Source organism: Hemicordylus capensis, chromosome 6, assembly GCF_027244095.1.
Source record: "Hemicordylus capensis ecotype Gifberg chromosome 6, rHemCap1.1.pri, whole genome shotgun sequence".
Taxonomy (NCBI): Eukaryota; Metazoa; Chordata; class Lepidosauria; order Squamata; family Cordylidae; genus Hemicordylus; species Hemicordylus capensis.
The window spans coordinates 92,135,178-92,148,574 of NC_069662.1; the positions used below are offsets into that span (position 1 = coordinate 92,135,178).

The window sequence follows — 13,397 nt, forward strand, 5'->3', positions numbered from 1 at the left end:
ACAAAGAAGGTCTCCTTTAGTTTTAGATACGCCTTGAGCCCCAGCCAGCATTTTTGCAGCCCGATACTTTACTGGCAGCAAATCCTGAGGAGCCTTACGCCCGACATCACTTGGCAAGTTGAGCAGTATCAAACAGCTCCAGAGGTTCTCCCCACATTACCGAGCCGCCCCCGCAAAGACCGCAGTCACCACCACACAGATCCAGAGCACAATACTGAAAGTGCCCCAAATATGTCTCAACTGACGTCTCAACCACCCAATGCTTGCACCCGGCGCCTGTGCCCTCCTCCTGCGGCTTACGCCTGCCAGCACAAGCGGGGAGACAAGTCCGTCTGTCCCCTAACTTGACTTGAGCAGCCAGAGGAGCAGGGGGCGTTGCCTCCGGCCGGCTAGAGGAAGTGCCTCCTTCGCCTGGAAGTGAAAGCGCGGGGCACGCAAAGCGTCGCCTGGGCTGCTGCCTGCAGAGGCGGATGGAGAGGCGGGTCCCTCTTTGCAACTCAGCCAGGTTGCCTCTGCCCCGTTTTGTAGTCTTTGCGTTCCCATCATGTCCCAGGCGGGTAGACGCGAGGAGGGGAGGACCAGCAGCCTGAAGCGGCACAGAAGTCACAGGGAGTCCCTGCCCAGCAGCAGCAGCAGCAGCTCCAGCGGAGTCAGCAAAGGGCTGGAGCTGAGGGAGCAGAAGAGGAAGAAGCGCGAAGTGCAGCAGATCCAGCAGATGCAGCACCTTGAATCCTTGTGAGGCAATAATACACTTTCGTTCGGTCTTACACACACTCTTCTGTTTGCCCTTCTAAAGAGCTCAGGGCGGTGAATAGCCCCGCTTGTTATCCTCACAACAACCCTGTGAGGTGGGTTAGGGCTGTGAGAAAGCGACTGGCCAGTTTTATGCGATCGTGTCAACGATCGTGTCAGCTTTATGACTGAGCCGGGATCTGCACCCAGCACTCCTTTGCCTGAGCCTACTGCTACAATCACTTCGCTGCACTGGCTTTCAGCGCTAGGTTGGCATGGGCAGGGGCGGTGACGCGGGGGATTGCTTCTTCCACAGAACCCATTCAGACATTATGTTGTTTCTGCATTCAGATGTCTGAACACATGTACCTGATTTTGTGCAGGTGACCAGTGTTTTCTCTAATTTTTTTCATTTGTGTGCAGAATGCGTTTTGTTCTGGGTGGCAGTATCAAGGCAGTGTGCGCGCGCATGCATTCAGAATGGGGTCTTCCTGATTCGGGAACCTGAGCGGGATCTAAAACTGACTGAGTGACATCAAAAAATGTGTGAGCACACACATGTGCGCATGCCTTAGAGGGAACACTGAAAGTGACTGTCCAACTGTTCCTTAAAAAAATTAACCTGAGTACAGGCCCCCTGAAATGCAGGATAGGAAATATAATGCCGTACCTATATTCAGCAAAACATGTGACTATCTTTGCCTGCATATGCATACAGATCTATACCTGTGTACGCTGTACACAGAAGCCCTCTTCAGGACTATGTTGTACCTGTGTTTAGCTGTCTTTACACTCATACGTGTTTTTGTGTGAATAACTAGCCCCATTCAGACATTAAATGCTCAATGCAGCTCATGGTTACAGCACCAAAAGCAGGTAGGAAGCCCCCGTGCTGTCACTTACTCCCTGGACCACCTTGCTGCTTACAGTTAAAGTGGTGTTTGTGTTAAAAGGGAAGTGCTGTAATCATGACGGTAGGCACTTCTGTGATCAACAGCCTGAATCACCAGTGGTGGCTGTGCACATTTTGTCACTATTACACGCAATCAGTTTGAGAATTGTGCCTGTCCCTATGTTATTATTATTTATTATTTTTACATTTATATCCCGCTCTTCCTCCAAGGAGCCCAGAGCGGTGTACTACATACTTGAGTTTCTCTTTCACAACAACCCTGTGAAGTAGGTTAGGCTGAGAGATAAGTTACTGGCCCAGAGTCACCCAGCTAGTTTTATGGCTGAATGGGGATTTGAACTCGGGTCTCCCCGGTCCTAGTCCAGCACTCTAACCACTACACCACGCTGGCTAATATGTTGAAAATTGTTGGTCCAAGCAGAGTCCTAAGATCAGTGTAAGTCCCTCTGGATTAGCTCTGTCTTCTGGACATTGCCTTAGTGGCAAGGAATGACCATTTAGCTCATGCTCAGAGACTTGAAAGGCTTCCTGTCTCATTACCCTTGCTGGCTTGGTAAAGTGTGCCATCAAGTTGATTTCAACTCCTGGTGCCCACAGAGCCCTGTGGTTTTCTTTGGTGGGGTTTACCATTGCCTCCTCCCCACAGGAGGGGTTTACCATTGCCTCCCGCTTGCGTAGTATGCAAAGATGCCTTTCAGCATCTTCCTATATTGCTGCTGCCTGATATAGTACCAATGGGGATTTGAACTGGCAACCTTCTGCTTGTTAGTCAAGCATTCCCCCGCTGTGCCACTTAAGGTGACTGCTGGCTTTGTAGGCCACAGTTATTGTGTTGACAGATTATCACAACTTTCCTAACCATTAGGCAAGGTCTCAGCAATCCTGCCAATAATATCTGTGTTTCAGATCATGGCAATAATATTTTAAAAGAGATAGACAGTTCCAAGTTGATATTGTAGTTATGGCAGTTTTTAAAAGTGTATGATTTTATCTGTGTTGTGGCAAGATGGAGTTAGTAAATCCGGATGCCTCTTTCTAGAAAATAGTTGCACTTTTGAATAGAGAAAGGTATAAATTTCTGGCAAATGCGGTGTTGCTCTGATGAAGTACCTTGAAGCTGTTATTTCCAGCCAAAATCAGGATGACATCTGCAGATTAGACTATACTCTTACAAGTTACAAAGACAATAGAATATCCTTTTTGACTCTTTGGGCAACTTCTAGGGGAGGACACACTCCCAGCCTGAGTTGCAAGTTGCAGCCATTCCGTAATGTCTGAAACTGCCAGTGTTGGGTTGCCATATGCCCTCCACCACCCAACATTCGCCCGTGTGGTGTAGTGGTTAGAGTGCTGGACTAGGACCGGGGAGACCCGAGTTCAAATCCCCATTCAGCCATGAGACTTGCTGGGTGACTCTGGGCCAGTCACGTCTCTCTCAGCCTAACCTACTTCTCAGGGTTGTTGTGAGGAGAAACTTAAGTATGTAGTACACTGCTCTGGGCTCCTTGGAGGAAGAGCGGGATATGAAATAAATAAATAACTCTTGATTAGAACTATCAGGTGAATGTCAGGCAATAAAGGGAACCCAACAGTAACTTGACCTTGGTGGCTTCAGATGTCACAAAATGGTTGCAGCTTACAGCTCATGCTGGAACCTCCAGGTCCTGCCAACTTATCTGCTGTCGTTACATGTGAAGCCACCCCTTGGAAATACCACTGGCAGCATCTTAAATGAGTATTTCCAAAGTGAAACCATCTAAGGGATAGATGTTCTGAAAACCATATTATCCCTCCCTTATTTTTTGTTTTGATTGCTTATGCTCCATTGCTGGTTAGTAAAACACTTTAGCTAAAGCTGTATTTTCATATTTTTCAGCTATGAAAAACTTCCTCCTGGGCTAATTAAGGTGAGTTGGTATACTTGCAGGCACAACCTAGTAAACATATGTCCCTAGATCAGAGTGCAAAGAAAAATTCATCCACTAAGCTTCTCCCGGTGAGAAGTGTCTTGTTCTCTGCTTGATTTTATATTCACAGCTTTATTTTATTTTCTTCTTGTACAGGAAAATGAAACTAAACCCGAAGACTGTATTCCTGATGTACCTGGCAATGAGCATGCACGAGAATTCCTAGCACATGCCCCAACAAAAGGACTTTGGATGCCACTAGGGAAAGAGGTGAAAGTCATGCAGTGTAAGAACAGAACATTTTAAAATTGCTTTACATCATTTATTGGAGAAGGGAAATGAAGAGAATGTATTGTAAAATGTCGTTATTTCTTTTATTTTGTAAGATTTCTATCCCACCTTTCCATTATAAAAAAGAAATGCCCATCACAAAATAGAACAAAAAGCCATAACCATCAAACACGAAAAACAAAAACAAAACAATTGATCATAGACAACTGTGAAAGACACACATAGATACACTTAAAACTGTAGCAATAAAAACTCAGCCACCAGACATGTTAAAAGCTTGCTGGAATAAAATTTGTTTTCACATTACTGTGGAAAGTCAGTGGTGCAAAACAAGTTTCCCAAGGGGAGAGTTTCAGAGTCTGGGCGTGGCCACAAATAAGTCCCTCTCTCATGTCCCAAACAATATTGGTGAGACATGAAGGACAGCCTGCTCAACTGATTCTCTTAACAATCAAGCAAGTTGATACAGACAGAGATGGTCTTTCAGCTACTCAAATCATAAGCTGTTTAGAATCTTATAGGTTAAAACCAGCATTTTGAATTGGGCTTGGAAATGACCAATGGTCAGTATAGCTGTTATGGTACATGCATGATCCCATTATCTGGCACTGATCAACAGTCTGGCCACAGCATTCTGGACCATTCTGAGACATTGACGTATTAATAAAATAATAAAATAATAACTCTCAAAGCAGTTTACATAGCAAAAGAAAAGGACAAATGGTTCTGGTCACAAAAGGCCTCACAATGTAAAAAGAAACACAAGGGAGATACTAGCAACAACCTCTGGGAGGGATGTTATGCTGGACTGAATAGGGACAATTGCTATCCTTTTACTAAATATATAAGAGAGCCATCACTTTAAAAGGAGCCTCTTTGCAGCAGGAGCTGATACTAATATGGATATGTGCACTGCACGACTGATCTCTAGTTTGTTTATACCCTGCACTGTCCTGAGCAACTCTTACAGCAACTTATTTTTTCTTCTAAAGTCTTATCTGTTACTATCCCAACAGGACTCATAATCAGTTAATGGGTTTAAGTGGCCTGAGGAAATAAAGGGGAGGGAGAACTAGAAATTATAATTATAATTTCCACTGACTAACCTGTTATTGTCATTATTATTTTCCTTCTGCCAAAATTGCATCGTTTCTTTCACTTCCTACCCATTTGCCATTCTCAGATGCCCAACCACAAATAAAAAGGGAGGTGTAAAAATGCAAGACACCCATCCTTTGGAGAGGAAAAAAAGTACATTTGATACAAATAGCCTGTTGTGTGAGAGAGGAGCCCAGTTGCAGCTGGTAGTATGCAGTTTCAGTTGGAGGCAGCAGTGATGGCCGTTTGCCTTTCCTTGTTTTTCCTGTTACTGCCAGCTGGTTGGTTCTAAATATAAATGGTCACCATGAGGGACCCAGTTCCCTGCTGCTGCTGCTGCTGCTGCTGATGATGAAGCAACAGCAGCAGGCAAAGTTGGCAGTAGTAGCAGCTCTGTCACTTAATACTATGCCTGCTGCTTATTAGGATAAACACTAGCAACCTTTTATCATGAATGGAAACTGTTTCCATCTTACAGGTGGCATGTCTTAAAGAGAGCACTTCAGTTCCTTCTCTGTAGTCTTCTTGAGGATGCAACCTAAGTATCGGATAAGGACAGGGAGAACATGTGGGAGGCATTCTCAGTGGCCCCTCTCCAGATGGCTTTGTTCAGGCCATTGATAGGGATTGGCTGGGGCCATTTTTTGTGGGGAGAGGGCTGGTATTACCATCACCACAATTTAATATGGAAACTATGCTAGGTGCTGCAGAACATACAAAGGAAACAGCCTTTGTATGGTCTGCATACAAGGCTTGGGGTCTGGGGAGAAGTAGTGAGTACACAGTATGGAGACAGTGTCAGCAATTTTGCAGTCAAGTAAAGGCTTGAACAGCTTATCAAGGGCGTTGCTGAAGAAATAGGTTTGGAGCAGGGCTGCAGATAGTGTATCCTGCCTCCATGTTCTGTGCCCCAAAAGCTAAATCCTGCACACTGTGGATTATGCAAATTAATCATGTTTGCCTGCACTGTATTTGCATAATTTATTCTGCTTCTGCTGTTCTTAGTTAGCAGAAGAGGAGAGTCTTAGAGCTGTGGATGGTACTGGAAATCTTGCTCTGTATGCTCCCTTGCCTAACTCTCTGCCTTGTAATAGTGAAGGGCAGGCAGTTCTCCACTTAGCCAGGGGCAAGCAACTGATTGTTCTATCTTTAATAAAAATCAAACATACTTTAGGCATTGCTTTTTTAAAAGTAAAGATAGCAACATTTTAATTTTGTTGTTGATTTATGTTGGTTTTAATTTTCATTATAAACTTCTTTGAGTTTTCTTATGGTTGGGAAGGTGAGATGTACATTTTCTAATATATATATATATATATTTAAAAATAAAACATCTCTTTTGATGCAGAAGGATATCTGACAGTTTCTTAAGGACAACTGTTACCTTTTCTTTTTCTGAAGGCTGGAGATGTAAACGTTATGGACACAGAACAGGAGATAAAGAATGTCCATTCTTCATTAAGGGCAATCAGAAATTAGAGCAATTCAGAGTAGTAAGTAAAATGTAACATTAGTTACATGTCTTTTTAATACCTTTTAAATAAGATAATTTGGAAATGTCTGCTAATTTATGTGTCTGAAGGATTTCTTTTCTTCCAATCTGAGGGTGAAGCTAGATGTTAGATGGAAACTTGGGTTTCCCAACTTTGTGTTTTCTTTGCAGTGGGGCATCTGGGATGCCAGGGAGAACCACTAAGCAGAGGCAGCTTCATCATTCCTTTGCCTGCCAATGCCACCATTTCCCATACTGCTTAATTTCCCCTTCCGCTAGCCATATCTCAAAATTGGAATAGCTTTGGGGGAAATGGCTGGGGTGTGGGGTGGAATATTTGTATAGGATAATCAGCAGGTGCTGATGTGAACAACTGCAGCTGCATTCTCACAACCAGAACAATTGTGATTAAAGGGTTAACTGCAGTTGATGACCTCTGTGCACCCCCATGGAGCAGGAACCCAGAATTTCCAGGCATTCCCAGTTAAATTGCTGCAGTTAACCGGCAGTTAACCGGGATAGATAACCAGGATTTACCCTGGTTATGTGTTTGTAAGCCATAGTTATTTAACCAGGATTGTCCAGAAACTTCATGTTATCGCAACAGGAGCACATAGGGCTCGATTGCAGTTAAAATGTTAACAGTGATTGCTCTGGTTGTAAGACTGTGGCCTGCATATTGGGAATACTACAACTGTAAAATTACTTACAGTCATATTTCATTTTGGGTGTTCATAGTTTAGAAGAGTTTAAAATGACAGGTTCTTTTTCTGTTTGATGAAAGATGGAAGACAACCAATTTGCATGTTATTTTTGACCATGGTTCCATTCTTGAGAGTGATCCCATTGATTGGATCCCTGTGAAAATGTCTGTGCAAATAATGTTGAGCATGTCAAGTTGCTTCAGTGCTTTTGCATGTATAGCAGGTTTGCAAAGATCACAGGAGAACAGTTTATATGCATAAAGCTATCATTAATGGTGTGCACTAAAGCATGAGTCCTAAGGTAGGCCAACTAGATCTTTGCTTGTGTTCCTGGCAAATGCACTGGCATTTGAATGTAGGAATTGTTTAAAAAGAAAGACATGCATGTTCTGTTTGACATTGAATTTTTTCCCCTCAAGGCACATGAAGACCCCATGTATGATATAATAAGGGAAAATAAGCGCCATGAGAAGGAAATGCGGTAAGTGGTTTGGGTCCTTATAAATACTCATAACAATAGCACTAGAATGTTCAAATCACTTATTAAATTATTATTATTATTAATTCAATTTCTATACCGCCCTTCCAAAAATGGCCCAGGGTGGTTTACACAGAGAAATAACATAAGATGGATCCCTGTCCCCAAAGGGCTCACAATCTAAAAAGAAATTTAAGATAGATACCAACAACAGTCACTGGAGGTACTGTACTGGGGGTGGATAGGGCCAGTTACTCTCTCCCTGCTAAATAAAGAGAATCACCACATTAAAAGGTGCCTCTTTGCCAAGTTAGTTAGCAGGGATTTGCAGACATTATCCTGTTTTACAGTTATCCTGCAAGTTAAGTCAGCAGCATTCTTCCCTGGTTGTAGATTTGGGCTGGAGGGGAGGCACTGAGGCTGAGAAATGGATGCTTGCTTAAGATCATCTGTTAAGATTCTGAACCAGGGAATTTCTACTTAACAGATTCAGTGTGTATTAGCCACTATTCTTCACTAGCCCTCAACTAATGATGATGCTTTCAGAATTGAGAGTTGAAAACAACTCCACACTTCATGTAATAATCTGGTTACCCTATCTCCATTTTAAAGCTGATATGTAGGTTTTAAAAAGCAGTTTGGCCACCAAAGCAAAATGGAATGTCTTGCATGGCCATTTATGCTTTTAGGATACAACAACTGAAGCAGCTACTAGAGGACTCCACTTCAGATGAAGACAGCAGCACTGACAGCTCCAGTTCTTCAGAATGCAGAGAAAAGTGCAAGAAGAAGAAGAAATCAAAGAAGAAGAAGAAAAAGAGAAAGCACAAATCCTCTAAATCAAACAACAGGTCTGAATCGGATTGAGGAAATGCCACCCTAATGGTAAACTAGTGCAGTGGTATAAAATATCCAAAGAATAGTCCTCCCAAAAGGCCTTGGAATAGTTCCAGGGCACAATTTTGAGGCCCATTTATATACCCCTTGGTGTTACTTGGTAGTTGCCTTATCAACAGGTTTGCCCACTGTACCTCCACATTGCATCCCCCCCCTCCCAATTTTTTTTAAAAATGGTGATTTGGTACAGTTAATTTTCTGCTAGGATAAATGGCCTTTGGTGTTTGCATGCTACTTTCCCCCTGCATGTCTCCTTTTTAGCAGTTTTCTGTACCATAGTCCCAGGTTTCTTTTCAATGTACTAACAGGTTAAACAGAAGTGGGTAGGTTTTTTGGTTGAAGCTGCCAATAGAGAAGCTTCATAAATCGTGCCCAGGGCATACAAGAACCCCTGGGCCCTGGCCTAGGAGAATATATTGAAAAGCATCCCTTTAGAGTCATGTCAGTGAGACTGCTGCAGTACTGCAGATGAATAAGGGATTAAGGACTAACAAGGACTACTACTGACCAATCAGATTTATGCGTTCTGAAGCAAAACTTAAGAAAAGCAAGAACAACAAGGGGACTCTGGGTGGATTTCACTCTGTCTACAACAGAACATTTGCAAAAAAAAAAAAGGATGGTTTCGATGAGAACAGTGTGATGTAAGCACAGATCACCACTGTGATTTGTGCCCTGCAGTTTTATGACACTGGGTATGCTTTAATGTAATTGTACCTGCTCTAACCTTAAGCCAGCTTGCACAACTTGTGACCTAGGGGCTTTATAAACCTGCTTTGGCTAGCTGTCCACCACAGCACTGGGGATGATTAAGTATGTGGCAGGTCCTCCATGCATGGCTGGTAGGCTGCATTTGGTGGGTCACATGTTGTGCCAGTTTGACTTAGAATTCTATGCCATGTTGGCATATTGTTTGGTAATTCTGTATGCAAAAATCCTCATTTATATGATGTTGATTATAGAGTCTTGTCAAGCCTTTTCTATTGTGCTGTGATATTTAAAGATAAAATGAAATAAATCTGTATCTGCACATAGCATTTCCTTTCAACACGAAAGTCTATCTCTGTCATTACAACCACAGCATACAATAGTTTGCATTGGCCTCACTTGAAAAACATGGATAGAAATCCAGAGTGATTAGAATTTGGTTTTCTCTCATAAGGCCCACAGTTGAACAACTTTAATTCTACTGCTATATTGACTTGACTCTCCAGGCATTAAACCATCCTACTAAGTTTTTAAAAAATCATCAGTAGCAAACACAGACTGCTTCAAATATGCTTGAAAAAGCAAAAGGTTCAGATGTAACAGTAAACCATGGTTTCCTGTTATGTGAACAAGCTTCTGCAAGGCATGGACTCCCTGCTTCCTTTGAAGACAAGAGGGGAAGTTTTTACTTCTGCATTGAAGTAAACCTACCACTTCCACATTAAGGAAAAAATAAACCACTGCTTGATCATGCCTTGTTTCCTCCAGTCATGGTTTGCTTCAAGCCACAATTTGAACTGTGGTTACTTCCGAGTGGAAGCTTTCCCTCTCATACATGCAGAAGAGGAGAAAGTAACAATCCCACAGTTTACAGAAGCTTCACATAACTAGAAACCGTGGTATTCTGTTAGAGTTGAACTGGGTCACTGTGTCTTGTGATATAGCTTCATAAATGTATTGACATACTGGCACATGTTTGGGAAGTAGTTCTAAGTTACTACAATTGTATGTAGTAATGCCACACCACATGTTTGATTCTTTTGTAGAAAAGGGAACCTTATATAAAAGAGGCACGTATTTTGAGCTTGCCGCTGGTCTAATTAAAGAACTTGTCCATTTGTTATCCTTGAAATGTGCAAAGGAAAAGCTGCTAACTTTATGGCACTGAGAGTTTTGGGCCAGAAGCCTAAACAGCTGCAGTGGGAGCCAAGGGGGGAAAAAACATGCATAGAGCTAGTGGCGTGTCAGGCTCTTACTGCAGCCGATTACCCAGTGGAATGGGCATTTCTCCACTTAGAATGGCAACTTGCCTGTTTGTCCGGGTGACTGGCTGCAGCAAGAGTGTTCAAGATCTTTCTGCTCAACACACTTCCCCGTTACCCTTGCAGGGCTGCCATGGGAGGCCGAGAGCAGAGTTGCATTTTTGGCAAATACTGCTCTACAATAAGAGGTGTTATTACAATGCAAAGTTAGCTAACCACTCTCCTGGCAACTTCTGCTTGCGAGTCAATATGCAAGTGCAAGAAGGAGGCCAGAGCAGTTGGAAGTGACTAGGTGCATTGAACAAACACCCTTCACTCAATAATTAAGATTCCACATATTTATTCACTTAAACTAAGAGAATATAACAAGATCTAGGACAGACCTATCCCACTACCATTAGTGCAGTAGGGGAACCTTACACAGACTTAATGCCCTATTCATTTATCACATTTGTAACTACTCTCCCCCTACCCCAACAGATCACGGTGGCTTTTTTTGGGAAAAGCTTTCCTACTTTTCCTCAACAGCCCTGATAAGAAAGTTACATGCTCAATGTAACTTTAACAGGACTGTTGAGGAAAAGTAGGAATTGAGCATGTGCCTTACCCAAGGACACGTCCTACATTCAACCTAGTCCAAAGCCTCATTCATACATTATAAAAGCACCACACTGTAGCCATGTAGAGTAGGGCAAAGAGGGAGCAAGTCCCACCCCCACTTCATCAGTCACCTTAGTGCCCATTCACACTTACAGCAGGGCTTATCTAAAGAAGGAAAAGCCCAATGTGCGATGGTAGGTGCTTCCGTGATCACAAGACTGGATCGATCCAGGCTTTTACCCCCAAGGAAGCCACCCTGATCTGTTGGGTTAGGGGGAGAGTAGTTACAAGTGTGATAAATAAATAGGGCAGCAAGTCCGTGGAGGGTTCCCCCATTGCAGTAATGATAGTATGATGGTCTGTCTTAGATCTTGTTATATTTTCTTAAGTGAATAAATAAATGGAATTTTAATTATTGGGTAAAGGGCATTCGTTCAAGGCACCTAGTCTCTTACAACATGTCTGGCTTCAGCCTTCAAGCACCCCCATATTGACTCACAAGCAGAAGTGTGAATGGCAGGGCATGATGGCGACTGATGCAGTGGGGTGGGATTTCCTCCCTCTTTGTTCTGCTCTACATGGCTAGAGTGGGGCAGTTTTCCAATGTCTGAATGAGGCTCAAGTTTTGCACTTTGCCCACAACACACCTTTCAGAAGAGTAGTAGTTTCTGTCATGGAACTTTCCAAAACAGGGCCAGCAACTACATTGTGAGGGAGACCTGGAGGCTTTGCAGACAGGGCTGTTACCCCAAATCTCCTTTGGGAGAGTGTGTGCGCATTCACACACCAGCCAAACTTACCCCAAAATCCCTTCGAGATCCTTGGACCCATTCTACACACAAATCGGGCTTGGTCTTACAAATTCTAGCTTATCTCAATGTATTTCCAGGTTTTTATAATGCTGGTTTTAAGCTACTTTTTCTGAAAACAGCCGGAGCAAATAGGGAGAGGTACTGATGTAGATCATTAGCAGGATAAGCGGAATATTCTCTTTAGAAATGCAGATCTAGCTCTTTAGAAAGCTCCCCCCACCCCAATTGCCTAGAAGGAAAACACGGAGGGCGGAGGCATGCCATGTGAACTTGCATCAAAACAAAAACCGAGAGCAGAGGGGAGGGGTTGCTTTTCTCAATGCCATGAGTTGATTTGAAGTGGCTTTGCTCAACATTTATCCTTCAGCAGGAAGCCATGTGCGAATAACTCCCTGGAAATACATAGAAGTCAAATCTAAGATGTGGATATTAAGGAGGACATGGGGTGGGTGGTGGTGGTTAAAGTATCTCATAAAAAAAGCTATAAAAACCAGGCTAATTTTGAGTCCTATCCAGCTTATCTATAGCTATCTCTGGAAGCTACTGAATACAGGTAGCATTTCCCCCCCTTGATTTTTAAAAAGCTATTCAAAATGATATATCAATCCTATCTTTCAGTTTGAGTGTAGCTTAATATAGACGCAAAGTATTGTTCACTATAGACAGATATTTCCTAGATAACATGCAAAGTAGGAACTCACCTTTGTAAAAAGATGCTTGCACCTCCTCTGCTTGTTACACAAAGCAGGAGTGAGCTACTTGCACTGTCAGCAATAGTTTGATTAGCCAAGGCCAATTGATGTTATAAGTCTGGGCCAATTCAACTTCACCCCATTCCCAGTATTAAGGTCATACAAGACAGGTTTATGCAGGATGGCTGGTTTGTCTTTTTTGAGCAGCTGGATCAGAGCTGAGCAACAAATCTAGTGAGACAATTGCCAAGACTGAAGATATTACAAAGTTAAGAAGAAAGAGAAATGTCTATTACATGGTACACATAAAATTGTCTGTTCCAGCCTTTTCTTCAGTTGAACAGCCAAGGATGTTTCCTTAATGAGCAATCTACCTGCAGGATCTAGTTGTATCTGTGTGTGAGAGACAGAAAGGAGTAGTTCAAGTTTAGATAGAAAATGTTGCAAGTTTAGCTGGACTAGTAGCAGCCTTGGATCTATGGCAAGTCTACGCAGTTGCTCTTTGTCAGTTTGATGCAGGATCAGCAGTTGTTCTGCTTACTTTGAGAGCAATCATTTCCAATAGGTTCCGCTTGTATATTTGTAGACAAAAAGGCCATAAATCTTCAGTATTCTCTCTTATATCCAGAGAGAACAAAACCCTGGCTGTAGCACCGTCACTGAATCTTACTCTTTAAGTGGGCAAGTTTAGCTTAACGCAAATTTTAGATGTTTAAAATAATCCTACAATACATTCATTTTTGTGTCCGTGTTGTCACTTAGTTCAGATATTGAGTATTAGTAACCATTGCAATTGTCCACAAGACACCAC

General features: G+C 42.7%; 1 protein-coding gene across 2 annotated transcripts; it reads left to right on the top strand.

Annotated features, from left to right (window-relative positions):
* Positions 1-366: 366 nt before the first annotated feature.
* Positions 367-9,560, top strand: RP9 (RP9 pre-mRNA splicing factor). Of its 2 annotated transcripts, none has more exons than XM_053261636.1 (6): positions 367-735; positions 3,522-3,552; positions 3,709-3,838; positions 6,343-6,434; positions 7,557-7,618; positions 8,228-8,446. In XM_053261636.1, exons 1-6 carry the CDS (start codon positions 545-547, stop codon positions 8,229-8,231), a joined length of 510 nt encoding a protein of 169 aa, XP_053117611.1. In that variant the 5' UTR covers positions 367-544; the 3' UTR covers positions 8,232-8,446. The 2 variants fall into 2 exon arrangements, with proteins under 2 accessions (XP_053117611.1, XP_053117609.1); XM_053261634.1 differs by having other exon boundaries at positions 368-735; positions 8,305-9,560.
* The last annotated feature ends 3,837 nt before the right edge of the window (positions 9,561-13,397 follow it).